The sequence below is a fragment of the Macaca fascicularis genome, chromosome 19 (genome assembly GCF_037993035.2).
Source record: "Macaca fascicularis isolate 582-1 chromosome 19, T2T-MFA8v1.1".
Taxonomy (NCBI): Eukaryota; Metazoa; Chordata; class Mammalia; order Primates; family Cercopithecidae; genus Macaca; species Macaca fascicularis.
Window position 1 is genome coordinate 55257964 of NC_088393.1, and position 27906 is coordinate 55285869.

Consider the following 27906-nt stretch of genomic DNA (forward strand, 5'->3'; position numbering starts at 1 on the left):
TGTAATTCCAGCTACTCGGGAGGCTGAGGAAGGAGAAAGGCTTGAACCTGGAAGGTGGAGGTTGCAGTGAGCCAAGATCATGCCATTGCACTCCAACCTAGGCAACAGAACGAGACACTGTCAAGGAAGGAAGGAAGGAAGGAAAGGAAGGAAGGAAGGAAGGAAGGAAAGGAAAGGAAGGAAGGAAGGAAGGAAGGAGAGAAGGAAGAAAGGGAAGGAAGGAAGAAAGGAAAGGAAGGAAGGAAGGGAGGGAAAGAGAGAGGAAAGAAAGAAAAAGAAAGAGAGAGAAAGAGGGAAAGGGAAAGGAAAAGGGAAAGGGAAAGGAAAGGAAAAGAAAAGAGAAAGAAAGAAGAAAGAGCGAGCTGGTGGGATTGGCTGAAGTAGTGGATGTGGATGTCAGGGACAGAGAGGAGTTTAGGGGGGCAGCCGGAAGGATGAAGGATCTGAGAGACCAATTGTCATCATCATCATCATCATGGCAGCTCTGTCAGTTCACCTACTGTGTGCTAGGCTCTGTGCCAATTCAGAGCTTTACATGCATGACCTGGTTACATCCTTATGACCATCCATAGATCCAGGAAGTGGAGATGAGAGCTGTAGTAGGATTCAAGATATATATATATATATATATATATATATATATATATATATATATATATATATATATATATATATTTTGTTTGTTTGAGACAGAGTCTTGCTCTGTCGCCCAGGCTGGAGTACAGTGGCATGATCTCAGCTCAGTGCAACCTCTGCCTCCTGAGTTCAAGCAATTCTCCTGCCTCAGCCTCTTGAGTACTGGGATTACAGGCACACACCACCAAGCCCCACTAATTTTTGTATTTTTAGTAGAGATGGGGTTTCACCATGTTGGTCAGGCTGGTCTCAAACTCCTGACCTCATGATCCACCCACCTTGGCCTCCCAAAGTGCTGGGATTACAGGCCTGAGCCACCGCGCCTGTTCTTTTTTTTTTTTTTTTTTTTTGACAGGGTCTCACTCTGTCACCTAGTCTAGAGTGCAGTGGTGTGAACATGGCTCACTGCAGCCTCCACCTCCCAGACCTAAGCAATCCTCCCACCTCAGCCTCCCTCCTGAATAGCTGGGACTACCTTCTACCACCATGGCCAGTTAATTTTATATTATTTTGTAGAGATGAGGTCTCCCTATGGTGCCCAGGCTGGTCTATAACTCCTGGGCTCAGGTGATCCTCCTGCCTCCATCCCCTAAAGTGCTGGGATTATATGCATGAGACACTATACATGGCCTTATTTTTTTTAAGACAGTGTCTTGCTCTGTTGCCCAAGCTGGGGCAGTCATGTCATCACAACTCACTGTAGTCTCAACCTCTTGGGCTCGAGTGATCCTCCCACCTCAGCCTCCTGAGTAGCTGGGACCACAGGTGTGTGCCACCATGCCCTGCTAATTTTTTCTTTCTTTTTTTTTGAGACGGAGTCTTGCTCTGTCGCCCAGCCTGGAGTGCAGTGGCGCGATCTTGGCTCACTACAAGCTCTGCCTCTCGGGTTCATGCCATTCTCCTGCCTCAGCCTCCCGAGTAGTTGGGACTACAGGCACCCGCCACCACGCCCAGCTAATTTTGTTTTTGTATTTTTAGTAGAGACGGGGTTTCACTGCATTAGCCAGGATGGTCTCGATCTCCTGACCTCGTGATCCGCCCTCCTCAGCCTCCCAAAGTGCTGGGATTACAGGCGTGAGCCACCGCACCCAGCCTAATTTTTGTATTTTTAGTAGAGACAGTGTCTCACCATATCACTCAGGCTGGTCTCGAATTCCTAGCTGTAAGTGATCAGCCTTCCAGAGTGCTAGGATTACAGGCGTGGGCTACCACTCCAGGCCTTTTTAAAATTTTTTTTTAAATTTTATTTTATTATTATTTTTTAGAGAGGGGGTCTTACTATGTTGCCCAGGTGTCCAACTTCTGGGCTCAAAGGATCCTCCTTCCCCAGCCTCCCAAGTACCTGGGAGCACAGGTGCACACCATCACGCCTGGCTAATTTTAAATTTTTTTGTAGAGATGGGGGGTCTCATTATGTTACCTGGTCTCGTCTCGAATTCCTGGCCTCAAGCGATCTTCTGGCCTCAGCCTCCCGAAGTGCTGGGACTACAGGCGTGAACCGCCTCGCCTGGTCTCTACCTATTCCTTCGTTTAGCTGTTTGTTGTCTGTCTTCTGGAGAAAGTGAGCTCCATGGCGGCAGGGACATTCTAATTCCCATTTCACAGATCGGGAAACTAGAAGGAGGCCCCACACAAAGTAGGTTCTCATGGTTTCAGGTTTGTTGAATTAATATGCATGCCCGTTTGTCTCAAGCGGCGGGGAGTGCGCCGCACCGCCCCCTGGTGGAGAGTGGGAAACGTGTCCGCCGGTGTGATTATCAAATTTCCTGGGAGACCTTCAAGTCCGCCCTTAGCCAGGTCGTACTAATGGTAGCATTTAACTCCATTCCACAAATAAACACAAAGTATTTTTTATGATTATTGTTGAACTTGTAAAATTTATTTTTTGATTTATTGAGACCATTGTTTAAGCTGTAGCATAAGTTACATACTTCTCTATTCTCTAAAGCTCCCAAATCCTTTTTTTTTTTTTAGAAACAAGGTCTCCCTCGTTGCTCAGGCTGGCGTGATCAGAGCTCATTGCAGCCTTGAACTCCTGAAGCTCTCAAACTCTTTTTTCTTTTTCTTTTTTTTTTTTTTTTTTTGAGACGGAGTCTCGCTTTGTCACCCAGGCTGGAGTACAGTGGTGTGATCTCGGCTCACTGCAACCTCCGCCTCCCAAGTTCAATTCTCTGCCTCAGCCTCCTGAGTAGTTGGGATGACAGGCCCCCACCACCATGCCCGGCTAATTTTTTTGTATTTTTACTAGAGACGGGGTTCACCATCTTGGCCAGGGTGGTCTTGAACTCTTGACGTCGTGATCCATCCGCTTCGGCCTCCCAATGTGCTGGGATTACATGCGTGAGCCACCGCACCTGGCCCTTTTTTTTTTTTTTTTTTCCTGAGACAGAGTCTGGCTCTGTCCCCCAGGCTGGAGTGCGATCTCTGCTCCCTGCAACGTCTGCCTCCCGGTTTCAGCAATTCTCCTGCCTCAGCCTCCCGAGTAGCTGGGATTACAGGCGCATGCCACCAGCCCGGCTATTTTTTTTTTTTTTTTTTAAAGGCTTGTTTTATTTTCATGGCTGATCTATGTAATCACGGAGGCCAGTATGTACAGACAAAGGGGGAGCTTTTATTTCTTGGTCTCTTCCTCCTTGGACAAAGTCTTGATAATCTCCTCCTTCTTGGCCTGGAGGTGCTCTTCACGGCGCTTGCGTGCTTCCTTGGTCTTAGACCTGCGGGCCTCAGCCTGGTCAGCCAGGAGCTTCTTGCGGGCCTTGTCTGCCTTCAGCTTGTGGATGTGTTCCATGAGAATACGCTTGTTTTTGAACACATTCCCCTTCACCTTCAGGTACAGGCTGTGATACATGTGGCGATCAATCTTCTTAGACTCATGGTATCTTCTGAGCAGCAGGCGCAGAATCCTCATTCTCCTCATCCACGTGACCTTCTCTGGCATTCGGGCATTGGCTGTACCCTTCCGCTTACCTATGCCCATGTGCCTCCCCTTCCGGCGGGCCAAGGTATTTTTCCGGCATCGTGCCCGGGAATGGACCGTCACAGGCTTGCGGATGATCAGCCCATCTTTGATCAGCTTTCGGATCTGCTGAGGAGAGTTGGCATTGGTGATTTCATTAGTCTCACTGGGGCCTAACCAGACCTTTTTTTTTTTTTTCTTTTTTTTTTTGAGACGGAGTCTCGTTCTGTCGCCCAGGCTGAAGTGCAGTGGCCGGATCTCAGTTCACTGCAAGCTCCGCCTCCCGGGTTCCCGCCATTCTCCTGCCTCAGCCTCCTGAGTAGCTGGGACTACAGGCGCCCGCCACCTCGCCCGGCCAGTTTTTTTTGTATTTTTTAGTAGAGACGGGGTTTCACCGTGTTAGCAAGGATGGTCTCGATCTCCTGACCTCATGATCCGTCCTCCTCGGCCTCCCAAAGTGCTGGGATTACAGGCATGAGCCACTGCGCCCGGCCTTTTTTTTTTTTTTTTTTTTTAATAGAGATGGGGATGGGAGGGGTCTCACTCTTATGCCCCAGGCTGGTCACCAACTTCTGGGCTCAAGTGATCTACCCTCCTTGTCCTCCCAAAGTTCTGGGATTACAGGAGTCAGCCACCGCGCCCAGCCCCTCCCAAACTCTTAAGTGCAGAACTCCATGCAACCAGCACCTAGGTGGAGAAACAGAAAGTTCTTAGCCCCATTTCCTGATCCTGCTTACCCTAATCATCCTCAGGATAATCATTATCCTGAATTCTAACACCAGAGATTAGTTTTGCTTGTTCTAGAATTTCATATAAATGGACCATGAAATACGTTCTCTTTGGTGTCTGTATGACTTTTGTTATGCAGCCTAATGTTTGCAAGATTCATTCATGTTCTTGTTTACTTTTACTTTTTTTTCTTTCTTTCTTTCTTCCCCTCATCCCCCACCCCTGCTTCTCCACAGAGCCTGGCTCTGTTGCCCAGGCTGGAGTGGCAGTGGTGCGATCTTGGCTCCTTGCAACCTCTGCTTCCCGAGTTCAAGTGATTCTTGAGACCCAGCCTCCCGAGTAGCTGGGATTACAGCCCCAATGCCACCAGGCCCGGCTAATTTTTGTATTTTTAGTAGAGACGGGGTTTCACCATGTTGGCCAGCCTGGTCTCAAATTCCCTACCTTAGGTGACCCACCTGCCTCAGCTGCCCAAAGTGCTGGGATTACAGGCGTGAGCCACTGTGCCCAGCCATGACTGACCTCCCTCCCTCCCTCCTTCCCTCCCTCCCTCCCTCCCTCCCTCCTTCCTTCCTTCTTTCCTTCCTTCCTTCCTTCCTTCCTTCCTTCCTTCCTTCCTTCCTTCCTTCCTTCCTTCCTTCCTTCCTTCTTTCCTTTCAAGACAGGGGTCTCACTTTGTTGTTGCCCAGTCTGGCGTTGAACTTCTGGCCTCTAGTGATCCTCCCACCTTGGCCTCCCCAGTAGTGGTGCACCACTGCTCCCTGCTGATTGGTCACTTTCACTGTTGCAGAGTATTTCACTGTATAAAGGCTGGATCATAATTCACTGCAATCTTGACCTCCTGGGCTCAAGCAATCCTTCTGCCTCAGCCTCCTGAGTAGCTAGGACCATGTGCCACCATGTCTGGCTAATTTTATTTTGTTTTATTATTATTACTTTTTAACATATGCTGACTTTAGTTATTTATTTACTTTTTTTTTCTTTTTTTTGAGACGGAGTCTCACTCTGTCGCCCAGGCTAGAATGCAGTGGTGCGATCTCGGCTCACTGCAACCTCTGCCTCCTGAGTTCAAGCGATTCTCCTGCCTCAGCCTCCTGAGTAGCTGGGATCACAGGCATGCACCACCACGCCTGGCTAATTTTTGTTTGTTTGTTTTTTGTTTTTTAATTTTGAGCCAGAATCTCACTCTGTCGCCGAGGCTGGAGTGCAGTGGCATTGTGTTGGTTCACTGCAACCTCCGCCTCCTGGGTTCAAGCAATTCTTCTGCCTCAGCCTCCTGAGTAGCTGGGACTACAGGCATCCAACCACCGTGGCCGGCTAGTTTTTTTTTTTTTTTTTTCTCTTGAGACGGAGTCTCGCTCTGTCACCCAGGCTGGAGTGCAGTGGTGCGATCTCAGCTCACTGAAATCTCCACCTCCTGGTTCACGCAATTCTCCTGCTTCAGCATCCCTAGTAGCTGGAACTACAAGTGCCTGCCACCACACCCAGCTAATTTTTTTTTACATTTTTAGTAGAGACGGGGTTTCACCATGTTGGCCAGGCTGGTCATGAACTCCTGACCTCAGGTGATTAACCCACCTTGGCCTCCCAAAGTGCTGGGATTACAGGTGTGAGCCACCGCACCCGGCCATGCCCGATTAATTTGTGTGTGTGTGTGTGTGTGTGTACTTACTTATTTTTTTGAGACAGGGTGTCGCTGTGTCACCCAGGCTAAAGTGCAGTGGCAGGATCTCAACTCACTGCAACCTCTGCCTGTCAGGGTCAAGCGATTCTTCTGCCTCAGCCTCCCGAGTAGCTGGGACTACAGGCATGTACTGACACTCTTGGATAATTTTTTTTTTTTTTTTTTTTTGAGATGGAGTCTTGTTCTGTCCCCCTGGCTGGAGTGCAATGATGTGATCTCAGCTCACTGAAGCCTCTGCCTCCTGGGTTCAAATGATTCTCCTGCCTCAGCCTCCCAAGTAGCTGGGTTTACAGGCGCACACCACCACGGCTGGCTAATTTATTTTTTTGTGTGTGTAGTTTTAGTAGAGACAGGATTTCACCACGTTGGCCAGGCTGGTCTTGAATTCCTGACCTCAGGTGATCCTCCTGCCTTGGCCTCCCAAAGTCCTGGGATTACAGGCATGAGCCACGATGCCTGGCCGAGGCTGAGTCTTTATCTTGGGGACTGGCCTGGGCACTGGAAGATGTTCAGGAGCAGCCCTGGCCTCTGCCCACTAGATGGCAAGAGGACCCTCTCCTGTGACAACCAGAAATGTTCCTAGTCATTGTGAAACGTCCTTTAGGGGGCAAAATTACCTCCATGGAGAACCAGTGGCTAAGAACATGGAGTGTGAGGATGCACAAAAGAGAGTGATGTGGCTGGAGAGGGCAGCAGCGGTGACACACACAATGCTCAGGCTCCATCAACTCAGCTCTGCCTAGGGTGCTCTGGGCAGCCTCTTTCTGTCGGAACAGTTGCCATGGTTTGAATGTGTCTGTCGAAGTTCACGTGTTGAAAACAATCAGCAGGGCATAGTGGCTCACGCCTGTAATCCCAGCACTTTGGGAGGCCGAGGCGGGTGGATCACGAGGTCAGGAGTTCAAGACAAGCCTGGTCAAAATGGTGAAACCCTGTCTCTCCTAAAAATACAAAAAAACTAGCCAGGCATGGTGGCACATGCCTGTAATCCCAGCTACTCGGGAGGCTGAGGCAGAGAATTGCTTCAACCTGGGAGGCAGAGATTGCAGTGAGCCGAGATTGTGCCATTGCACTCTGGCCTGGGCAAAAAGAGCAAAAGCTGTCTCAAAAAAAAAAGAGAAAAGAAAAAGAAAAGAAAAAAAATACACACACACACACACACACACACACAGAGGTGGGGGTCTCACTATGTTGGCCAGGCTGGTCGCGAGCTAGCTCCTGGCCTTAAATGATCCTCCCACTTCTGCCTCCCGAATTATTGGAATTACAGGCATGAGCCACTGTATTTGGCCTACTTTTAAATTTTTTTGGTGGAGACTGGGTCTCACTATGTTGCCCAGGCTGGTCTTGAATTCCTGAGCTAAAGTGATCTGCCTACCTTGGCCTCCCAAAGTTCTGGGATTACAGGCACAAGTCACTGCACCGGCCTGCAAGTGAATTTTGTTACATGCATAGATTGCTATTTGGACAATTATAAGAGGATTAAGTTTCATTGGTATCTCTGAAAGGCTGTAAACAGTAGCCATATAAGTGGTAAGCAATTACCAGGTACTTCCACTTTCCATCTCTTAAATCACAAAATAAAATTACTAGCACTGCAGGGAATCTGGTCTGTTCACTTATAACGGTCATTCACCTTCTCTGAGGGTATTCTATAGCATTCATCATCATCTGTCACAATAGCTTTTTTATGTATTTATGTATTTATTCTGAGACAGAGTTTCGATTTTGTTGCCCAGGCTGGAGTGCAATGGCGCAACCTTGGCCCACTGCAACCTCCATTTCCCAGGTTCAAGTGATTCTCCTGCCTCAGCCTTCCAAGGAGCAAGGGTTACAGGCGTGAGCCTCAGTGCCTGGTTGGCTTGTCACAATAGCTTTATTATGTCTAAAATTTTGGTTAATGCCGTAAACTCCTGGACTTTGCAGCTATTCAGCTATTGTTACTTTGAGTATCTTGTAGTTTTGGGAATGCACCCAGCTCATTCACCACAGGGCCTTTGCATAGGTTGTATCCTTGGGCCTGCTCAGGCAGCCTCTCACCCTTGGGCCTCTCCTGCCTCTCTTGCCAGGCATCTCCCACAGGTGCTGCTATTTCCCATTTACTTGTGTCTTCCCTCAGGAGGACAAGGATGGGGTCAGCTTTGTTCATCATCTCAGTTCCCCCTCCAACCTTTCCCCCCCAGTACACAGCCTGGCAGTCAATGCTGATTTGGGAGAATGAACGACTGATTCTATCAGTTGAACGTTTATTTTATTTTATATTTTATGATTTTATTTATTTATTTATTTTCGATACAGAGTCTCACTCTGTCGCCCAGGCTGGAGTGCAGTGGTGCGATCTTGCCTCACTGCAACCTCTGCCTCCCCGGTTCAAGCAATTCTCTGTCTTAGCCTCCCAAGGAGCTGGGATTACAGGCATCTGCCGCTACGTCCAGCTAATTTTTGTATTTTTAGTAGAGACGGGTTTCACTATGTTAGCCAGGCTGGTCTCAAACTCCTGACCTTGTGATCCACCCGCCTCAGCCTCCCAAAGTGCTGGGATTACAGGCGTGAGCCACTGTGCCCAGCCAGTTATTTTATTTTATTTAGTTTTTTGAGACGGAGACTTGCTTTGTCGCCCAGGCTGGAGTGCAATGGCACGATCTCAGCTCACTGCAACCTCTGCTTGCCGGGTTTAAGCGATTCTCCTGCTTCAGCCTGTACGTGGGATTACAGGCGTTACAGGTGCCTGCCACCATGCCTGGCTAATTTTTGTATTTTTTAGTAGAGACAGGGTTTCACCACGTTGGTCAGGCTGGTCTCAAACTCCTGACCTCAGGTGATCCACCCGCCTCAGACTCCCAAAGTGCTGGGATTACAGGTGTGAGCCAGGGAGCCCAGCCTATTTTATTTCATTTTGAGACGGAATCTCCTTGGTCGCCCAGGCTGCAGTGTGGTGGTGCAATCTCGGCTCACTGCAACCTCTGCCTCCCAGGTTCAAGCGATTCTCTAGCCCCAGCCTCCCAAGTAGCTGGAATTACAGGTGCCCGCCACCAAGCCTAGCTAATTTTTGTATTTTTTTTTTTTGAGATGGAGTCTCTCTCCGTCGTCCAAGCTAGAATGCAGTGGTGCGATCTCGGCTCACTGCAAGCTCCGCCTCCCAGGTTCACGCCATTCTCCTGCCTCAGCATACTGAGTAGCTGAGACTACAGGCACCCGCCACCATGCCCGGCTAATTTTTTTGTATATTTAGTAGAGACGGGGTTTCACCATGTTGGCCTGGATGGTCTCGAACTCCTGGCCTCAAGTGATCCGCCCTCCTCGGCCTCCCAAAGTGCTGGGCTTACAAGCGTGAGCCATCCCGGCCGGCATTTACATTTATTTTTGAGAAGGAGTACGCTCTGTCGTCTAGGCTGGGTGCGGTGGCATGATCTCGGCTCACGGCAACCTCTGCCTCCCCGGTTCAAGCGATTCTCCTGCTTTAGCCTCCCAAGTTGCTGGGGTTACAGGCGCGCGCCACCACAACCGGCTAATTTTTTTGTAGAGATGGGATTTCACAATGTTGGCCAGGCTGATCTCGAACTTCTGACCTCAGGTGATCCGCCCGCCTCGGCCTCCCAAGGTTCTGGGATTAGAAGTGTGAGCCGCCCCCCGCCGGTTGAACATCTGAAGCTTCTAAAGCGAACTCTTAGGTTTCATTGGCACGAGGGGCTCGAACCAGGTCAGCCTTCCAGGCGTCAGTGCCCAATGCTTGGCATCTACTGACAGAAACCAGGAATAAGGGGCTGGAGGCGGAAACAGCTTGAAGAAAGAGGTAGAGGCCAGGGAGTGAGGACGGTGTCTCCTTTTCCTGGAAGTTGGTAATTCAGGCAGAAGGAAATTGGATGAGCTTCCAAAACACCCGGGGGGCCAGGTGGCCCCGATCCCACCTCCACTGCGGAGACGCGGCCCCTTTAAGGCTCCCGGAAACGGTCCCACAGGGCCGGAAGTGACCCTCTTTATTTCTCTGCCTCACGTGGTGCGGGCAGGAAGTGACGCGCGTGGCCCGGGAGCTGCGGACGCAGAGGCCGACGGAGCTGGAGTCGCGGACGCCGCGGGGTCTCCGGGACAGGTGACCGGGGGGAGGGGGCCGGGAGCGCGCCCAGAGAAGGCGGGGCCTGAAGCTCCACGTGGCGGGGAGCGCGAACAGGCGTGGGCGGGGTGGGGAGCCGCCGGCGGGGGCGGGGTCGGAGTACTCTGCGGGGGGCGGGGACAGGACGCCCACATGGGAAGCTGGAGGGGCGCTGGCGCGGCGGGCCGTTGGGGGGGGTGGTTAGGGCCGAGGCGGGGCGGGGCCCGAGCCTGGGCCGGCGGCTGTGGGCGGGGCCTAAAAGTTGTGGCTGGGCTGTGGGCGGGGCCATATGTTGCTTGGACAGCTGTGTGGCGGGGCTCCGATGCCCGGCGGACGCGCTGTGGGCGGGGCCAGAAAGTTTTGCCTGACTGGAAGTGGGTCCAGATTGTTGGCCGGGACGTTGGGGGCGGACCCAGAGGCTGACGCGTGCCGGGGGCGGGGCCACTTTATAGTGGTGAGCCAGGGGGCGGGGCCAGGGAGCTGGAGGGGAATGCTGGGGGTGGAGCCAGAAAGTTTCGTCTGAGCCACGGGCGCGGCCAGAGCGTTGACGGGGAAGCCACGGGTGGGGCCAGATGCTGACGTAACGAGGTGTGGGAGGGAGTCAGGGGGCGTGTCCAGGAAGTTGGCCAGGCCAATCGGAGGCGGGGCCGGAGGGTTGACTGGGAAGGCCGGAGGCGGGGATGGAATAATAATAATAAGAGATGGGAGGGGCGGGTCTGGGCTGTTGCCTGGGAGAAAGTCGGGAGGGGGGCTAGATTAATGGCCCATGGGTTGGGGCGGGGCTAGAGCGGTTTCCAGGATGTCGGGGAAGTGGCCCTGGCATTCCCAGCTGGATTGAGGCTGGAGCTTTGCACAGAAAATCTGGGGCGGGCCTGGGTATTTTTGTCCTTGTTGGTTGGGGCTGGTGGAGTATTCAGTGGGGCAAAAGGCCAGTTCCAGGAAGACTCGCCAGTGAGTTCTGGGCCTGTGTACAGAATCCTTTCGGGGAAGGCGGGAGGCTGTTGAGTTTCCTTAGGGTGCTGAAGACCGGGACTAGGAAGTCCCTGGGGAAGGTGTGGGCTTGGCGTGTTCTCTGAAAACTTGGGCAGCCAATAAGAGTGGGGTTCAGACTTTCTTTGAGCGTGGGATTAGGAATGTTTCTGAACCTTACCTGGCGGAGCTAGAATATTCGCCTGAATATGAGAGGCACCAGGATGAGCACAGGGAGGTGGGTCTGGAACTTTCTTGTGCAGGCTGGTTGGAGGGGTTGTAGTTGGAACTCTCGATAGGGAACCGGGCTAGCACTCATACCACAGGGTATGCAGGCTGGACTAGAATCTGCGTTTGGAGGAGAGCAGTGTTGGATACTTAAGTAGTGGGTGGGGGCCAGAATATCCCCAAGGTGGGTTTCACTAGATTGTTTACATGGGAACTGGGTGAGTCCACAAAGATCATGAAAGGGCTGAGTCTTAATTTCTTTCTTTTTGTTTTTTTTTTTTGGGACGGAGTCTTGCTCTGTTGCCCAGGCTGGAGTGCAGTGGCGCGATCTCGGCTCACTGCAAGCTCTGCTTTCCCGGGTTCACGCCATTCTGCTGCCTCAGCCTGTAGCTGGGACTACAGGCGCCCGCCACCACACCCGGCTAATTTTTGTATTTTTAGTAGAGATGGCGTTTCACCGTGTTATCTAGGATAGTCTCGATCTCCTGACCTTGTGATCCGCCCATCTCGGCCTCCCAAAGTGCTGGGATTACAGGCGTGAGCCACCACACCTGGCCCATCTTAATTTCTATGGAGAAGGTAGAGCTGGCAGTTGAAGGGAGGGAGAGTGAGGGCTAGAATTCTCTTGCGGTACAGGTTTTTTTTGTGTATGGCTACGAGGAGCCCCCACTATGTCAGAGGACGAAGTAGATTGGGGGGCCATTGGCCTTAGTCCTTCTTTTTCCTCTGCCCCCAGGAACCCTCAGTGCTGTGTCTAGATTCTGCAGGGGAGGTTTGCTGGGACCTTGACCCCACCGAGCCAGCGAAATGGTGAGGCTGAAAGTGGGTCTCTAGAATCTGTTTTGGGGAAGGGGGCTTGGGAGGATGGGATCCAGAGGGGCAGACTCTCAGACCCCAGGGGAAAATCCCTGGTATGGATGGAGGTTTTTCCTTCCATCCCTCAACTGCCTCCCGGTCTCAGGCAGCCACACTCGATTTGAAATCAAAGGAGGAGAAGGATGCTGAGTTGGACAAGAGGATCGAGGCTCTTCGGCGGAAGAATGAGGCCCTCATCCGGCGCTACCAGGTGCCCTAGCCCCGCCCTGGGAGACCCCATCCCCTCTCTTCCCCGCAGTGAGTTTTTCTCACCTCTCCCTTAAAACCTTTTCATGGCTCCCCATCACTGTCAGGATAAAAGCCAAAGGCCTTAGCCTGACATCCCTTCTTTCATTCCATTCATTCATTCATTCATTCATTTGTTCACAAGTATTCCCCAAGATCTTTACCGTACCAGCCCCGGTGCTGAGTGGTGCTGGGGATACAGCTGTGATTGAGACAGACCCAGGCCTACCCCTCCAGGGTCCACCATCTAGTCAGGGATGTCCCAGAGTGGACAAGTCTGGAATCAGGAAATCCAGGGGTCTGTGGGAGTCTGGAGGAGGCTCCTGCCCAGCCTTGGGGATATCAGGAAGGGTTTCCTGGAGGAGTGGACTTTGAGGCTTGAGTGGTGAGTAGACAATAACCAGTTGAGAAGGAGAGGGGAACATGTTTCAGGCAGAGAGAACAGTTTGTGCAAATGTTGGAAGCGAGAGAGAGCTTGGAGCTTCAAGTTGGAGGGTTGGTTAGGAGAGAATTGACCTGGGCAGGTCAGCAGGGACTAGGCTGTGCGGGGCCCTGAATGCCACCAGGCTGAGTTTGAACTTTGTCCTGAGGGCGCTGGGGAACCAAGGAGAGCCTTGAGCAGGGGTGGGACCCGTCAGAATAGTTCTTTAGGAAGACGCCTCTGGGCGCTGTGTGGTGGTGGCTGGGAGGAGGTGACACTGGAGCCCAGTGACCGAGGAGGAAGTTGGGGCTGGAACCCTAGTAGGAGAGGAGGTACCTGGCTCAGGGCAGGGCTGTTGAGAGGAACTCAGTTACTAAAGAGCAGTTGGGGGCAGGGGGAGGAAGAGGGAGGATTTAGGACAAGGCTGCTGAGTAGGTGGTGTGGCTGTCCCTGAGATGGGATCTGGGGGGAGGCATGGGTTTCATTTATTCATTCTTCATGAAGTCATTCATTTTATAAAAGGCATATTGAATTTCCCTTGTGGGCCAGGCAACGTTCTAGACTTGGGATACATGTCAGTGACATACATCACTGAAAGCGGACCGACATTCCTGTCCCCAGGCAGATTCTGCTGTAGTGGAGGAAGCAGACAGTGAGCAAGACGCACACGGTGCTGGGTGCAAATGGGATGAGATCAGAGAGGGTGGCAGGGAGCTGGTTTCCATAGGGTGCTCAGGGAAAGCCTCACCAGAAGGCAGCATTGGAGCAGAGACCTGCAGGAGGTGAGGGGTTGGAAGATCTCTGGGAAAAGTGTTCCTGGCAGAGGGAGCCGCTGGTGCAAAGCCCCCGAGGCAGGTTTGAGCTGGATGTGTTCGGGGAATAGCAGGGAAGCCAGAGTGATCGCGGGGCAGAGGGTGAGAGACAGGTCAGGGAGGTACCAAGGCCAGACCCCATGGGCCCCACAGGATGTGGGGGAGGCTGTTACTCAGAGATGGGCACCACAGGAGCGTTTTGAGTGGGGCAGCAACGTGATGGGGTTTGAGGGATATGAGTGGCCGCCTTGTCCAGAGCCCAGGAGAGAGGCCTGGGCTGGGGCCAGACTTAGTCGGAGATCAGGGGTCTGTGGGAGGCTGTCTGGCGGTCAGGGCACCTGACGCTTCCCTGCCCCGGGTGTCTGTTCCTAGGAGATTGAGGAAGACCGTAAGAAAGCTGAACTTGAGGGAGTTGCGGTCACAGCTCCCCGAAAGGGCCGCTCAGTGGAGAAGGAGAACATGGCAGTGGAGTCGGTGAGCTCATCACTGGGGTTAGGGATCGTGGGGATGGGGAGGGGCAGAGGGTTGAGGCCTGGGACCCAGGAGCCCCCAGCTGTCCTGCACCAGTGGGTGGCCTCCATCCTGGCCGCATGCCTGCCTGCCCCAGTGACTGTATTTTCCCCATCTCCCCTCTTCCAGGAGAAGAACCTGGGTCCTTCCCGGAGGTCTCCTGGGACCCATCGGCCCCCAGGGGCCAGCAAGGGGGGCCGGACTCCTCCACAGCAGGGAGGCCGGGCTGGCATGGGCCGAGCATCGCGCAGCTGGGAGGGCAGTCCTGGGGAGCAGCCTCGAGGAGGAGGAGGTGGGGGCCGTGGCCGGAGGGGCCGTGGCCGGGGTTCCCCTCACCTCTCTGGAGCTGGAGACACCTCAATCTCTGACCGTAAATCTAAGGTAGGAGCTAGGCAGCACTTGGAGCCCTGGCTGAGGTTCTCTGTTGTCTGTTTCTGTCTGTTCCTCCTCTCAAATGCACAGTTGTCCTGTATATCCATCTTTCGGCATCTCTCTCCGAGCCTCTGCATCTGGCTCTGTTTCTCTCTTCCTTTACCACCTCCTCCTCCTCCTGCTCTCCCTCTTCTACTTCCTCCTGTTCCTTCCCTCTCTCCTCACGCCCAGAGCTCGCATGTTACTCCTTGTCTCTTTCTCTCCTGCCCGTGTTCCCCCTCTTCTCATTCCTCCTCGCCTTCCTTCCCTCCCTCTCCTGCAACACCTAGTGCTGTGTATCCTCTGTCGCTCGCTCTTTGTTTCCCTTTTTCTGGCTTTCTGGTGCATGCTTGCCCGCTCATCCTCTGTCCCCACCTCTCCTGCCTTTCTGGCACAGTGTGTGTGTCTGGTGGGCTGTCTCTATCTGGTGTGCTTGTGGGCACAGGCTCTGTGTGTGTGTCTGGTGGGCTGTCTCTGTTTGGTGTGCTTGTGGGCACAGGTTCTGTGTGGCATTCTGTTTCTGTGTTTGTGTTGGTCCCCGGCTTTGTTTGTGGGGAGCAGTGATCTTACTGTAACTGCCTCACTTACCCATGACGTGCAGGTCAGCGGGGTGTGAGGCGGTCTAGCTGAGTGGCGGACAGCCCACCATAGACATGGGTTGAACCTGGTTCTGTGAGTTACCTGTCCTTGGGCAGCTCACTTCCCCTGTGAGCTTCTGGTTCTGGCATTTACACGGGAATAAGAAGATTCAAAAATTAGCCGGGCGTGGTGGTGGGCACTTGTCATCCCAGCTACTTGGGAGGTTGAGGCAGGAGGATCACTTGAACCTGGGAGGCGGAGGTCACGGTGAGCTGAGATGGTGCCACTGCACTCCAGTCTGGGTGACAGAGTGAGACTCCATATCAGAAAAAAAAAAAGCTGGGTGCGGTGGCTCACGCCTGTAATCTCAACACTGCAGGAGGCCAAGGTGGGCAGATCACCTGAAGTCAGGAGTTCGAGACCAGCCTGGCCAACATGGTGAAACCCTGTCTCTACTAAAAATACAAAAAATGAGCCAGGCATGGTGGCACACGCCTGTTATCTCAGCTACTCAGGAGGCTGAGGCAGGAGAAGTGCTTGAACCTGGGAGGCGGAGGTTGCAGTGAGCTGAGATCACACCATTGTACTCCAGCCTGGACAACAAGAGTGAAATTCTGTCTCAAAAAAAAAAAAAAAAAAAAAAAAAAAGAATTAGACTTAAATTGGGCATGCCAAGCTGCTGTCACAGAAAGACGCCAAAAATCTCACGACCTAAGTAGAGTAGGAGTTTATTTCTCTCTTGTATGCTGAGCCCTGCAGGGAGGTGGGTGGTCCAGGGGGCGAGGCCCCGCTCCATGATGTCACTCAGGGACCCAGGTTCCTGCTTTTTTGTGTTTGAGACGGAGTCTCGCTCTGTTGCCTATGCTGGAGTGCAGTGGCATGATCTTGGCTCACTGCAAGTTCCGCCTCCTGGGTTCATGCCATTCTCCTGCCTCAGCCTCCCAAGTAGCTGGGACTACAGGCGCCTGCCACCACGCCCGTCTTCTTTTTTTTTTTTTTTTTTTTTTTTGTATTTTTAGTAGAGACGAGGTTTCACTGTGTTAGCCAGGATGGTCTCAATCTCCTGACCTTGTGATCCACCTGCCTGGGCCTCCCAAAGTCCTGGTATTACAGGCGTGAGCCACCACCCCCGGCCACGTTTGAAATTTTTTGTAGAGACAGGGTCTTGCTCTGTTGCCTAGTCTGGCCTTGAACTCCTGGACTCAAGCAATCCTTCTGCCTTGGCCTCCCAACGTGCTTGGATTAGAGGTTTAAGCCACCATGTCAGCCTGGAGGCTGGTTTTGAACGCAGGCTCCCTCCGTCTAGTATGTACTGAAATTCCAGACCCCCGCAATAGGAAAGCCAGTGCAGTATATACTGTGTTGTTTGCATAGACTAGGCCTGACCAACCAGCCTCATTAGTTCACTACTGACCTTGAGCACGGAGCATGCTAAGAGCAAATGCTCAGACACCAGCAGACCAGTCCGAGGAGAGGAGCCTCAGGCCTGCTGGGCAGCCCCTCTCCTGCACGGGCGGCCTAATAGTTCTCCCTGAAGCTGGGTATCCCTATCTTTATCCCCCCAGGAGTGGGAGGAGCGGCGCAGACAGAACATTGAGAAGATGAACGAGGAGATGGAGAAGATTGCCGAGTACGAGCGCAACCAGCGGGTCAGTGGTGCGGGTGTCCCCGTGGCGGGGCCCAGCTGCCTGGGCTGTGGGGAGCCGGCGTCAATCCCCTGCTCCGCTGCCTGCAGGAAGGGGTGCTTGAACCCAACCCGGTGCGGAACTTCCTGGATGATCCCCGGCGACGCAGCGGGCCCCTGGAGGAATCTGAGAGGGACCGCCGGGAGGACAGCCGCCGGCATGGCCGCAACTGGGGTGGCCCTGACTTTGAGCGGGTGCGCTGTGGCCTTGAGCACGAGCGGCAGGTGGGTGCTGGGAGTGAGGACGCCCCGGGGCTGTCAGGGCTATGATGGGGACTGAGCAGCAGGAACCAGACAGATCAGGGCCATGGGGCGTCTCCTTTTTTGTGCCGTAGCACAGGACTTTTTTTTTCATTGAGACGAGTCTTGCTTTGTCACCCATTCTGGAGTGCAGTGGCGCCATCTCGGCTCACTGCAACCTTTACCTCCCGGGTTGAAGCAATTCTTCTGACTTAGCCTTCCAAGTAGCTGAGATTATAGGCGAGCACCACCATGCCTGGCTAATTTTTTCATATTTTCAGTAGAGATGGGGTTTCACCATGTTGGCCAGGCTGGTCTTGGCAACTCCTGACCTCAAGTAATCTACCTGCCTCGGCCTCCCAAAATGCTGGGATTAAAGGTGTGAGCCACCATGCTTGGCCAGGATTTTAATTATTAAGGATTTGTGGTATGTTTTGTTTCCTGCTAAGGCAAATATTCCCTCATTGTTAATGACATCAGCATTTATGAGGCACCTACCATGTGGCAGGTGCTGTGTGAGGGGTGGGGACCTGACCTAGAAGAGGAGGGAGGGGCAGTGTCCTTGCACTTGGTGGTCCACCCCCAAATTGTTTGTCTGTTGGTTCTTCTGTCAGTACCACGCTGCTCTAGTTGTTACAGCTTTGTGGTATGTTTGAGGGTTTTCTTGTTACTAACAGTATTTTTTTTGTTTTTTGGAGACGGAGTCTTGCTCTGTCACCCAGGCTGGAGTGCAGTGGCGCCATCTTGGCTCACTGCAAGCTCCGCCTCCTGGGTTCACACCATTCTCCTGCCTCAGCCTCCTGAGTAGCTGGGAGTAGCCGCACGCCTGGCTAATTTTTTGTATTTTTAGTAGAGAGAGGGTTTCACCATGTTAGCCAGGATGGTCTTAATCTCCTGACCTTGTGATCCGCCCCCCTCAGCTTTCCAAAGTGCTGGGATTACAGGCGTGAGCCACCACGCCCAGCGGGATAAGAGTTTTGAGGCAGAGCCCCTTCCTTGATGAGGTTTCTATTGGTGGGAGCTGAGTGAATGAAAATATAGCAAGATGTGAGGTCCTCCCAAGTGTTGTGGAGAAAAATCCAGCAGCTGAGGGGACAGAGGGATGCTACAGATCTGAGAGGGCCTCTCTGAGGAGGTGCCACCTGAGCCTACTTGGTTGTGATTTCTGCCTTGTCACTGCTTTCCTGTGTGACCTTGAGCAAGTGGATGTGCCCTGGGGCTTAGGGGTGGGGTGGGGTGTGGGACAGCGCCCTGACTCCCCCTGGGCTGGGGGGCAGGGCCGCCGAGCTGGCCTGGGCAGTGCTGGAGACATGACGTTGTCCATGACGGGCCGGGAGCGGTCGGAGTACCTGCGCTGGAAGCAGGAGAGGGAGAAGATCGACCAGGAGCGGCTGCAGAGGCACCGCAAACCCACTGGCCAGTGGCGGCGCGAGTGGGACGCCGAGAAGACTGATGGGATGTGAGTCTCCTCCCTACTGCCCTCCCTGTGTGGCACCTTGACCTTGGCCCTGACTTCTAAGTCCTGTGCCTCTCTCTGGTTTCTCCTGCTGTGTATGAGTGAGTGACTGCTATATCCTGAGATGCTGTGGACCAGCTGCCGGAGCTCAGCAGCACGTGAGAGCACTTCTAGTTTTCTTTTTTTTTTTTTTCTGGAGACAGAGTCTTGCTCTGCCACCCAGTCTGGATGGAGTGCAGTGGCGCGATCTCAGCTCACTGAAACCTCTGCCTCCTGGGTTCAAGCAATTCTCCTGCCTTAGCCTCCTGAGCAGCTGGGGTGAGAGGATTTCTTCTGTATGCACGGGTGTGCTGGGCTCATCTGATCCAGGCTGGATGCTAAGCTGTGGGTCCCACTGGGCTTGGCTCCTTGCGGCAGGGTGAACTCATTCTGTGCCAGGGTGTTCATTCTGCTGTCCAGGCTGAGGGCAGCAGCTGCCTGGAGAGCGCTTGCCCTGACATGGGCAGATGCACAAGCGGGCACATGTGCCAGTCGTTTTTGCCAGCACACTCCATCTCACTGGGGCGGGGAAGTAAGCTCTGCCCACTCCAGTGGATAAGAACACCGGTGGCTGCAGGGACGTCAGTTCCAATGCAGGGAGGGTGTGAAGGCTGTTTAACAGCGATTAGACCTTTGCATCCTCCCGCCAGCCTCTGACCTGTCCCCACCAACACAGATTCCTGAATGTCTTTCCATGCCCCACCATCACCACCTTCTTCTTTTTTTTTTCCTTTGGAGATGGAGTCTCGCAGTGTTGCTTGGGCTGGAGTATAGTGATGTGATCTCGGCTCACTGCAACCTCTGCCTCCTGGGTTCAAGCGATTCTCCTGCCTCAGCCTCCCGTGTAGCTGGGATTACAGGTGCCTGCTACCACATCCAACTAATTTTTGTATTTTTGGTAGAGACAGGGTTTCACCATGTTGGCCTGGCTGGTCTTGAACTCCTGACCTCATGATTTGCCCACCTGAATCTCCCAAAGTGCTGAGATTACAGGTGTGAGCCACCGCGCCCGGCACCACCACCTTACCCCAGTGGCATTGTTAACCTCGAGTTTGACTCTGTCCCCCGATTCAGTCAGACTTAAAGCCCTCATCACATTGTCGTCATGGGGAGCAACTTCCATAGCCAAGAAGGAGAAGGTTCAGGAAGAGCCAATAAATGGCAGTATTTAAAGATCAGCAACTTTAGGTTTTACCTCATCCCCCATTCTTTCCTGTGTTGAAAGTTTTCATTCACCTATAACTTGTGTTTTGGCTTTGGCTAAGGAGAAGGATTTTGTCTGCCCGGTGGTCGGGAAGCATTCTGTTGTGGATTGTGAGCTAAGCCTGTGCAAGTGTGAGAAATATTTTGCTCAGATACTATAGCTGATCTTCCTAAGGAGGAGGCAGCTGGACTTTTGGGGAGATGTTCTCAGTGTTCACAGTGAGAAAGTATTTGTTTTTCTTGTGTGTCCCAAAAACAGTTTGCAACAAGTCTGATTAATAATATGTGTGTGGGCTGGGTGCAGTGGCTCATGTCTGTAATCCCAGCACTTTGGGAGGCCGAGGCGGGTGGATCATGAGGTCAGGAGATCAAGACCATCCTGGCCAACACGGTGAAACCCCGTCTCTACCAGAAATTCAAAAAATGGCGGGACGCAGTGGCTCACGCCTGTAATCCCAGGACTTTGGGAGGCCAAGGCGGGCAGATCACGAACGAGGTCAGGAGATGGAGACCATCCTGGCTAACATGGTAATACCCTGTCTCTACTAAAAATACAAAAAATTAGTCAGGTGTGGTGGCGGGCGCCTGTAGTCCCAGCTACTCGGGAGGCTGAGGCAGGAGAATGGTGTGAACCCGGGAGGCAGAGCTTGCAGTGAACCAAGATCACGCTACTGCACTCCAGCCTGGGTGAAACAGCGAGACTCTGTCTCAAAAAAAAAAAAAAAAATGTGTGTGTGGGCCAGGCGCAGTGGCTCACGTTTATAATCCCCATAATCCCAGCACGTTAGGAGGCCGAGGCTGGAGGACTGCTTGAACCCAGGAGATTTGCAGTGAGCCGTTATGATGCCACTGTACTCCAGCCTGGACCACAGAGCAAGACCCTATCTCTAAAAAAAAAAAAAATGCATGGTGTCTTGCTTTCATCAGCATATATTTGAGTCCCCCCTATGTCATAGAAGGTTCTAGGTGATACAGCAGCAAACAAAACATTTCTGCCTTTGTGGAACTAAGAATGTAGTGGGCAAGGTGGGTAATTCAGAGGTCTAATGTCAGGCCCGGAAGGACAATGAAGCAGAGTAAGCAGCCAGGGTGGAGATTAGAATTTTAGACTTAGATAATCTGTGTAATAATAATAATATTATTATTTTCTTTTTTTTTGAGACTGAGTCTTGCTGTGTTGCCCAGGCTAGAGTGCAGTGGTGTGATCTCAGCTCACTGCAACATCCACCTCCTGGGTTCAAGTAATTCTCCTGACTCAGCTTCTGGAGTAGTTGAGATTACAGGTGCCCGCCACCATGCCCGGCTAATTTTTTTTTTTTTTTTTTGAGACAGAGTCTTGCTATGTCGCCCAGGCTAGAGTGCAGTGGTGTGATCTCGCCTCACTGCAAGCTCTGCCTCAGGTTCATGCCATTCTCCTGCCTCAGCCTCCCGAATAGCTGGGACTACAGGCGTCCGCCACCACGCTTGGCTAATTTTTTGTATTTTTACTAGCGACGGGGTTTCACCGTGTTAGCCAGGATGATCTCAATCTCCTGACCTCATGATCCGCCCGCCTCGGCCTCCCAAAGTGCTGGGATTACAGGCGTGAGCCACCTGCGCCTGGCCTAATTTTTGTATTTTTAGTAGACATGGGGTTTCACCCTGGTCTCAAACTCCTGGTCTCAGGTGATCCACCCATCTGGCCTCCCAAAGTGTTGGGATTACAGGTGTGAGCCACCGCGCCCGACCCTAATATTGTCTTAGCTGGGGGTTCAGGAAGGCCTCTGAGCGGAGCCCTGAAAGGAGGTGAGGGAGTGAGCCAGTGAAAAATGTGGGAAGAACGTTCCAGGAGCAGGCGCTAAGGCCCTAAGGCAGGAGCTAGGTGTGGTGGAAGAGCCTGCTTAGCTGGAGAGGCGAGCGAGACTAGTGGGAAAAGTCAGTCAGTTGGGGGTCATGTACTTGGGCAAGGGTCTGTGGTGATTCCCCCAAATTTTTGTTTTGGCGCCCACATTCTGAATCTTTTTGTATTTGTCACTATGCTGTCAAATTTGTCTCTCACCCATCACCCATCACCTGGTCCAATTTTTTTTTTTTTTTTGAGACGGAGTTTCGCTCTGTCGCCCAGGCTGGAGTGCAGTGGCCGGATCTCAGCTCACTGCAAGCTCCGCCTCCCGGGTTCACGCCATTCTCCCGCCTCAGCCTCCGAGTAGCTGGGACTACAGGCGCCCGCCACCTCGCCCGGCTAGTTTTTTGTTATTTTTTAGTAGAGACGGGGTTTCACCGTGTTAGCCAGGATGGTCTCGATCTCCTGACCTCATGATCCGCCCGTCTCAGCCTCCCAAAGTGTTGGGATTACAGGCTTGAGCCACCGCGCCCGGCCAGTCCTATTTTTTTTTTGAGATGGGGTCTCCCTCTGACACCCAGGCTGAAGTACAGTGGCTTGATCATGGCTCACTGCAGCCTTGACCTCCCAGGCTTAAGCAATCCTCCCTCCTCAGCCTCCCTAGTAGCTGGGATTACAGGCGTGCGCTACCACGCCCAGCTACTTTTTGTATTTTTTGTAGAGGTGGGGCTTCGCCATGTTCACCAGGCTGGTTTCAACTCCTGGGCTTAAGGGATCTGTCTGCCTCAGCCTCCCAGAGTACTGGGATTACAGGCTTGAGCCACCATGCCCAGCCCTGTCCTACTTCTAGTGACCCCTGTCTGGTTGACCATCTGTCACTGATCTGATTTCTGACCCTGACCTCTCCTATCTTCTTGATCCTCTTGTTACCGTGTTCCCCCAGCTGCCCGCTCATCCGTTATCTTTCCCCAGGTTCAAGGATGGCCCAGTCCCTGCCCATGAACCATCCCACCGCTATGGTGAGTGGGTGCCCTTGGATGAGCCGAGGCTCGGTCTGGGAGTCGGGTGGTGTGTGCCACGCCTTCCCTTTCCGATGATACCTGGGTTCTGTTGCAGATGACCAGGCCTGGGCCCGGCCCCCGAAGCCCCCTACGTTTGGGGAGTTCCTGTCCCAGCGCAAAGCTGAGGCCAGCAGCCGCAGGAGGAGAAAGAGCAGTCGGCCTCAGGCCAAGGCAGCACCCCGGGCCTACAGGTGGGGCATCCCTTCTGTGGGTTTGCATACCCCCAGGGCTCTCCACAGGGCGTCCTCTTCTTTGGCTTGCTGTGAAGGTGTGGGTACATCTGTCTGTCCCTGTCTTTGTCTTGGCCCTATCTCGCAGGTCTGTGGTTTGAGGGGCTTGGGATCTGGCTCTTGGTTTTACCCTCATCTGTCCCCTTTCTGCCCTTACCCATCTCCTCTCCTGCCACCTGCCCTGCTCTCTGTCTTTGACACCTGGGGACACACATCTGCCATTCCCTCAGTGCTCCAACATGCCAGGTGCTCTGGGCAGCTCCTCCCTAGGGAGGGTGGAAGCAGGAAGCCCTTCCTCCTATCTACTCTCCACCCAGGCATCACCCCTTCCCTCTGTTCCCTCTAGTGACCATGATGACCGCTGGGAGACAAAAGAGGGGGCAGCATCCCCAGCCCCTGAGGCTCCACAGCCCACTTCCCTTGTGGAGACATCCACGCAGGTGAGGCTGGGCCACGGTTCAGGGCATGGGCCTGGGGTGGGGGCTCAGGGCCTGCGCCTTGCCCTGACTTGCCTATGTCCCCAAAGCTACCCAAGATCCCAGCTCCTGCCCACCAGCCTCCCGAAGACAAGGGGGAAGAGAACGAGGGGGAAGAGGATGAAGAATGGGAGGACATAAGTGAGGACGACGAGGAGGAGGAGGCAATCGAGGTGGAAGAAGGTGATGAGGAGGAAGAACCAGCCCAAGACCACCAAGCCCCAGAGGCCGCCCCCACTGGGAGCCCCTGTAGTGAGCAGGCCCACGGAGTCCCCTTCAGTCCAGAGGAGCCCCCGCCGGAGCCCCAGGCCCCTGGCACGCCTTCCAGCCCTTTCTCACCACCCAGCGGCCACCAGTCCGTGTCCGATTGGGGTGAAGAGGTGGAGCTGAATTCTCCCCGGACCACCCACCCGGCTGGCGCCCTCTCTCTGGGTGAGGCCTGGCCTTTTGAGACTGCATGAAGCTGGCTCTGTGTGTGTGTGTGTGTGCACAAGTGCGCGTGCCCTGGAGGGGTGTGGCTGATGGGGGACCCTTGGGGGCTGGGCCCTGGGACCCAGTGTGTCCTATAGCCATGGTGGCTGTTGGTTGGGGGTCAGCCCATGCTCTTCTGTACGGTCATGCTCTTCTCTGGAATGCCTCCTCCCAGAGCCTGCCCCAGCCCTTCGAGCCCCCTCCCCAATAAAGAATTCACATCCTCAAATGACATTCCCCCAGGTGTGTCCTTGAACCCCCTTCAACTCCCCCTGGGCCTTCTCTCTTGGGGTAGGGAGATGTCAGGAGGGAAAGGGGGCTTGACCGGGCCTCCCCTTCCCTAGGAGGTGGCCAGTCAGCCCCTGCCTCCCTGGAGAGTGGGCCCAGCCTCCCAGGAACCCAGAAAGCTGAAGAGGAAGGGTCTGAGGCAACTCCAGGTGGGGGAGTGCATGGGGCAGGGGGTGGAGGCTGCTGCTGCTGCTTTCTGTGGGGCTGAGGGGCAGAGGGCTTGGGGGAGTGGGGTGAGTGTGTGTAGGTAGCAGTTGGACCATAGAGGTGAGGTGAAAAGGGTGAGCTGGGATAGGGATTGGGGACTGGAGCTGGGTGGCAGGGGTGGGGCAAAGGGGCAACTTTATGGGCCAAGCCAATAGGAATTGGGTATGTGGGTGGAGGTTGAAGTTGGGGGTAAGGAAAGGATTAGAATTTTGGAGTCGAGCTCAGGGGTTTTGGAAAGCACTGGTTTAAGAGTAATGGGGTGTGGTCGGACACCTTGGCTCATGCCTGTAATCCCAGCATTTAGGGAGGCTGAAGTGGGCAGATCACTTGAGGTCAGGAGTTCCAGACCAGTCTGGCCAAGAAGGTGAAACCCCGTCTTTACTAAAATAAAAAAAATTAGCCGGGTGTGGTGGCATGCGCCTGTAATCCCAGCTACTTGGGAGGCAGGAGGCTCGCTTGAACCTGGGAGGTGGAAGCTGCAGTGAGCAGAGATCGCTCCACTGTACTCCCACCTGGGTGACAGAGCGAGACTCCGTCTCGGAAAAAAAAAAAAAAAGCGGGGGGGTTGGTGTACTAGGGCAGGAGCTAAAGGTGGACTTCGAAATTTGAACTGGCTCCAAAAGACCAAAAAGATGTGCAAGGGCAGAAAACTGGATTTCACTGTGGCTGGGATTAGAGTTTTGAGGTGCAACCTAGTGGGGCAAATTAGAGATGCGGACCCCATCAGCATTTTGGGACCGACGAAGTGTGAGCAAGAGGCCGAGCCCCTCTCCACCTACACTTCGTAGGAGTAAGATTTCGAATCTCAGATGGCCTCCCCTCCCCGCAGAGTGGGATTAGGATTTGGGGTGCAGAGCCGAGGAAGGACTGGTTAGAATAGCAGGCGGTGGCGAAGGAAAGGGGAGGGCGGGTCCTCTAGGACTGGCTTGGTGGAGGTTGGTGAAGGCCGTGAGATGGGGCGGGGGTGGGAGAGGACAGGTTGCAGCGGTGGGTGGTGCGGGGGCCTAGGCGCTCTGTCTTGGGCCACGTGTTGGTCGGGAGACAGAGCGCACCACACCCGCGTTTCCCCGATTGTAAACAGGGTTATGTTGCTGGGGGTGTTTGCTGCTGCGTGGGTCCGCTGAGAGGATTAGTCTAGGCTGTGTAAACCGGTTAGCGCCAAGCCGGCTGTGGCAGGGGCTCGAACGGGGAAGGGGCGTGGCTAGGCAGGGGAGTGGTCCTGGGCCGGGGGGAAGGTAGGAAGACTAATTCCCTCCGCTGACTCAGCCCCTTCTCTCCTCAGAGGCGGGCCCCGAGGGCCAGGAGACGGCGGAGATCACCGACTTCCAGAGGGTGCGTTTCTGCAAGGTGGTGGCGGCCCCTCCGCCGCCGGGGGCCGCTCGCTGACCGCGCCCGCCGGACCGCGGCCTCCGCGCTCTGCACTAACCTCCCATCGCCTCGCTCCTCTGTCCTCTGCTTCTGCCACACTCCAGCCAGGAGAGGGTTAAATGTAAGGGGGGAGGAGCCAGGGTCTGCGAGCCGGGCGGGGCCAGGGCAGTAGTCGGTGCAGGCCCCACCAACGGGGGACGTCGCGGTACCGGGACGGCTGGGGCGCTTCCGCGTTAGCCTCCCATGGAGGCCCTGGGCGGCTCGGGTCGAATCTCCCGCCTCCAGGATTGCATCCGAGGCCTGGCAGATAGCCGGTGACTCTTCCGAAGGGCTTGAATGACTCGGGCACCAGCCTTGTCCTATTAAACGCAGTGCTTCCGCTCACCCTTGAACTGTGTTTCTGGAGGGGGCAGTCTGGGTCGCTGTGCTTGGCGGGCTTTTCCGTGTTGGAAGAGGCGGGAGGAAGGAGTCTTCCTTCACTCTTCTGATCCGTCTTCCCTCCCCCCCCTCCCGCAGGCCTCCCCGAATTCCTGAAGACGCTGCTGGGAGGGGACTGAAGCTTCCCCGCCTTGATGGGGAGGGGGCGTCAGGAGGGGTTTAACTGGATTTCCAGGCTGTCTTCTCTCTTCCCCAGAGCCTAGTCTGGACCCCTTGGCTCTAGAGAGAAGACGGTGGGGGAGGAGCTGGGACAAGGGGCGCGATTGCGGTCAGGGGCGGAGTGGAACCTCGGGGCCTGAGGTTGTGCTGAGCGGCCAGGGAAGGGGGCTGAGCGTGTGCTGGAGGCGGCGGGTCCCGCAGCGGCGGGGCCGGAATTCCGACAAGCGGAGTTAGGCGGGGGGCGGGGTGGGCGCGCGCGGGTATGGATCTTGCCCCGGTCATGGGGCGGGGCCATCCGCGGGGGCGTGGTCGGGTTGCCGCGCGGGAGCCGGCGGAGGAGGAGAGCAGGGACTCCGGCCTAGACTGTGGGAGCCAGAGGGTAGCGCGCGGGGCTTGAGCGCTGGAGTAGACAGTCCGACAGTCAGCGAGAGATACTGGCTGCGGCAGAGGGCGGCGTAGGGCTCCAGGCAGGGCTTGAGCGGGACGAGGGGGCGGGCTCCGAGGCGGGGTAGACGCCTGGGCTGGATGAAGTCTGGGTCTGGGAAGAGAACCGGGTTGTGGCAGAAGCAGCCGGTGATAGAGGTGATGGAGCTAAACGCGGGGGCGGGGCTTGAGCGAGGGGGCGGGGCTAACACCTCCGCCGTTAGGTGGTTGGGCGGAGGCTGGAGGGGGTGGGCCTAGGCTGCGGAGCCGTGTGTGGGCGTGACCATGCCTGGCGGGGGCGGGGTCGGAGGCGGGCGATTTAGAGCGCGGGGCGGTCCTGCGGGTTGGGGGCGGGGCCTGTGCGGGCCGCGGCGCGGAGCGGAGTGGGCTGCGGGGATGCGGGGGACCAGCTGCGTGGGCGGCGGCGCCGAGAGCCCCGGCGGCGCGGGGCTGAGCGAGGGCCCACGGGGGCGTTGGCTGCGCTTGGCCCCAGTCTGTGCCTACTTCCTCTGCGTCTCGCTGGCTGCCGTGCTGCTCGCTGTGTACTACGGTCTCATCTGGGTACCCACGCGGTCCCCCGCGGCGCCCGCCGGCCCGCAGCCCAGCGCGCCGTCCCCTCCGTGTGCCTCCCGCCCGGGCGCCCCGCCTGTCCCGGCGCCCGCCGCTGCCTCCGTCTCCTGCCTCCTGGGAGTCCCCGGCGGGCCCCGATCCCAGCTCCAGCTGCCGCTGAGCCGCCGCCGCCGCCGCTACAGCGACCCTGGCCGCCGCCTGAGCCACCAGACAGCCAGAGAGACGCCAGAGGCCGCGGAGGGTCGAGGACCTGGGTAACTCTCCCTTCCACCCCAACCCGCATCGCCAGCCCGCAAGAGCTCTGTGCTCCACGCCGAGGATGCACCGTCTCCGGATGGGTCCGGCCTCCTTCCTAGTGACATTGCCCAGCGTCTCTGGAGCTGTCATCCCGCGGAATGGGGGCCCAGGGGGTGTCGGCTCGGGGCCTTGCCTCTTGCAGCTCCTCTGTGGTCAGACCGGGTCCTCCACCATCAGGAAGATCCCATCCTGAGCTCTGTCTCCTGCTCCTCCTGCTGTGGGATGCTGAGCACAGAGCCCACGGCCCATCTGCCTTCTCACCTCCCTGAATCTGTCCATCTGCAATAAACCACAGCCTCAGCTGCCTCGTGCTGTGTCTGTCCTGTTGTCTGCAGAGATGCCTCCCCT

The 27906-nt window shown here is 54.9% G+C and overlaps 3 protein-coding genes across 15 annotated transcripts; 2 read left to right on the top strand and 1 right to left on the bottom strand.

Moving 5' to 3' along the window:
* Nucleotides 1-3156: 3156 nt before the first annotated feature.
* LOC102140227 (large ribosomal subunit protein eL19-like) lies at nucleotides 3157-11995 on the bottom strand. Its single transcript, XM_065535116.1, has 3 exons — nucleotides 11950-11995; nucleotides 10000-10220; nucleotides 3157-3721 (listed from the first exon to the last, which is right to left on the bottom strand). Exons 1-3 carry the CDS (start codon nucleotides 11993-11995, stop codon nucleotides 3248-3250), a joined length of 741 nt encoding a protein of 246 aa, XP_065391188.1. The 3' UTR covers nucleotides 3157-3247.
* CCDC9 (coiled-coil domain containing 9) lies at nucleotides 10011-27863 on the top strand. Of its 13 annotated transcripts, none has more exons than XM_065534666.2 (15): nucleotides 10011-10095; nucleotides 12029-12102; nucleotides 12254-12358; nucleotides 13999-14100; nucleotides 14266-14517; nucleotides 16692-16775; nucleotides 16862-17035; nucleotides 18328-18509; nucleotides 22543-22589; nucleotides 22687-22822; nucleotides 23208-23301; nucleotides 23388-23769; nucleotides 24153-24245; nucleotides 25586-25635; nucleotides 26188-27863. In XM_065534666.2, the coding sequence occupies exons 2-15, from the start codon at nucleotides 12100-12102 to the stop codon at nucleotides 26203-26205; spliced, it is 1722 nt and encodes a 573-aa protein (XP_065390738.1). In that variant the 5' UTR covers nucleotides 10011-10095; nucleotides 12029-12099; the 3' UTR covers nucleotides 26206-27863. The 13 variants fall into 13 exon arrangements, with proteins under 13 accessions (XP_065390738.1, XP_065390740.1, XP_015297294.3 ...); XM_074024006.1 differs by lacking the exon at nucleotides 10011-10095 and adding an exon at nucleotides 10880-11046; XM_065534668.2 differs by lacking the exon at nucleotides 24153-24245.
* INAFM1 (InaF motif containing 1) lies at nucleotides 27038-27863 on the top strand. The gene has a single exon (XM_065534670.2). It carries the CDS (start codon nucleotides 27088-27090, stop codon nucleotides 27517-27519), a length of 432 nt encoding a protein of 143 aa, XP_065390742.1. The 5' UTR covers nucleotides 27038-27087; the 3' UTR covers nucleotides 27520-27863.
* Nucleotides 27864-27906: the final 43 nt, after the last annotated feature.

Excerpts from the sequence above, each read along its gene's own strand:
- LOC102140227 (XM_065535116.1), bottom strand. The coding sequence starts at position 11,995 with ATGGCCCCCCAATCTACTTCGTCCTCTGACATAGTGGGGGCTCCTC. Across the intron at positions 10,221-11,949 it reads TGACATAGTGGGGGCTCCTC|AGTACTCCGACCCCGCCCCC; the intron begins GTAGCCATACAC and ends CGCCCCCCGCAG. Across the intron at positions 3,722-9,999 it reads TCACTTCCTGCCCGCACCAC|CAGATCCGAAAGCTGATCAA; the intron begins GTGAGGCAGAGA and ends AACTCTCCTCAG.
- CCDC9 (XM_065534665.1), top strand. Across the intron at positions 17,036-18,327 it reads GCCTTGAGCACGAGCGGCAG|GGCCGCCGAGCTGGCCTGGG; the intron begins GTGGGTGCTGGG and ends GCTGGGGGGCAG. Across the intron at positions 24,246-25,585 it reads AGGGTCTGAGGCAACTCCAG|AGGCGGGCCCCGAGGGCCAG; the intron begins GTGGGGGAGTGC and ends TTCTCTCCTCAG.
- INAFM1 (XM_065534670.2), top strand. The coding sequence starts at position 27,088 with ATGCGGGGGACCAGCTGCGTGGGCGGCGGCGCCGAGAGCCCCGGCGGC.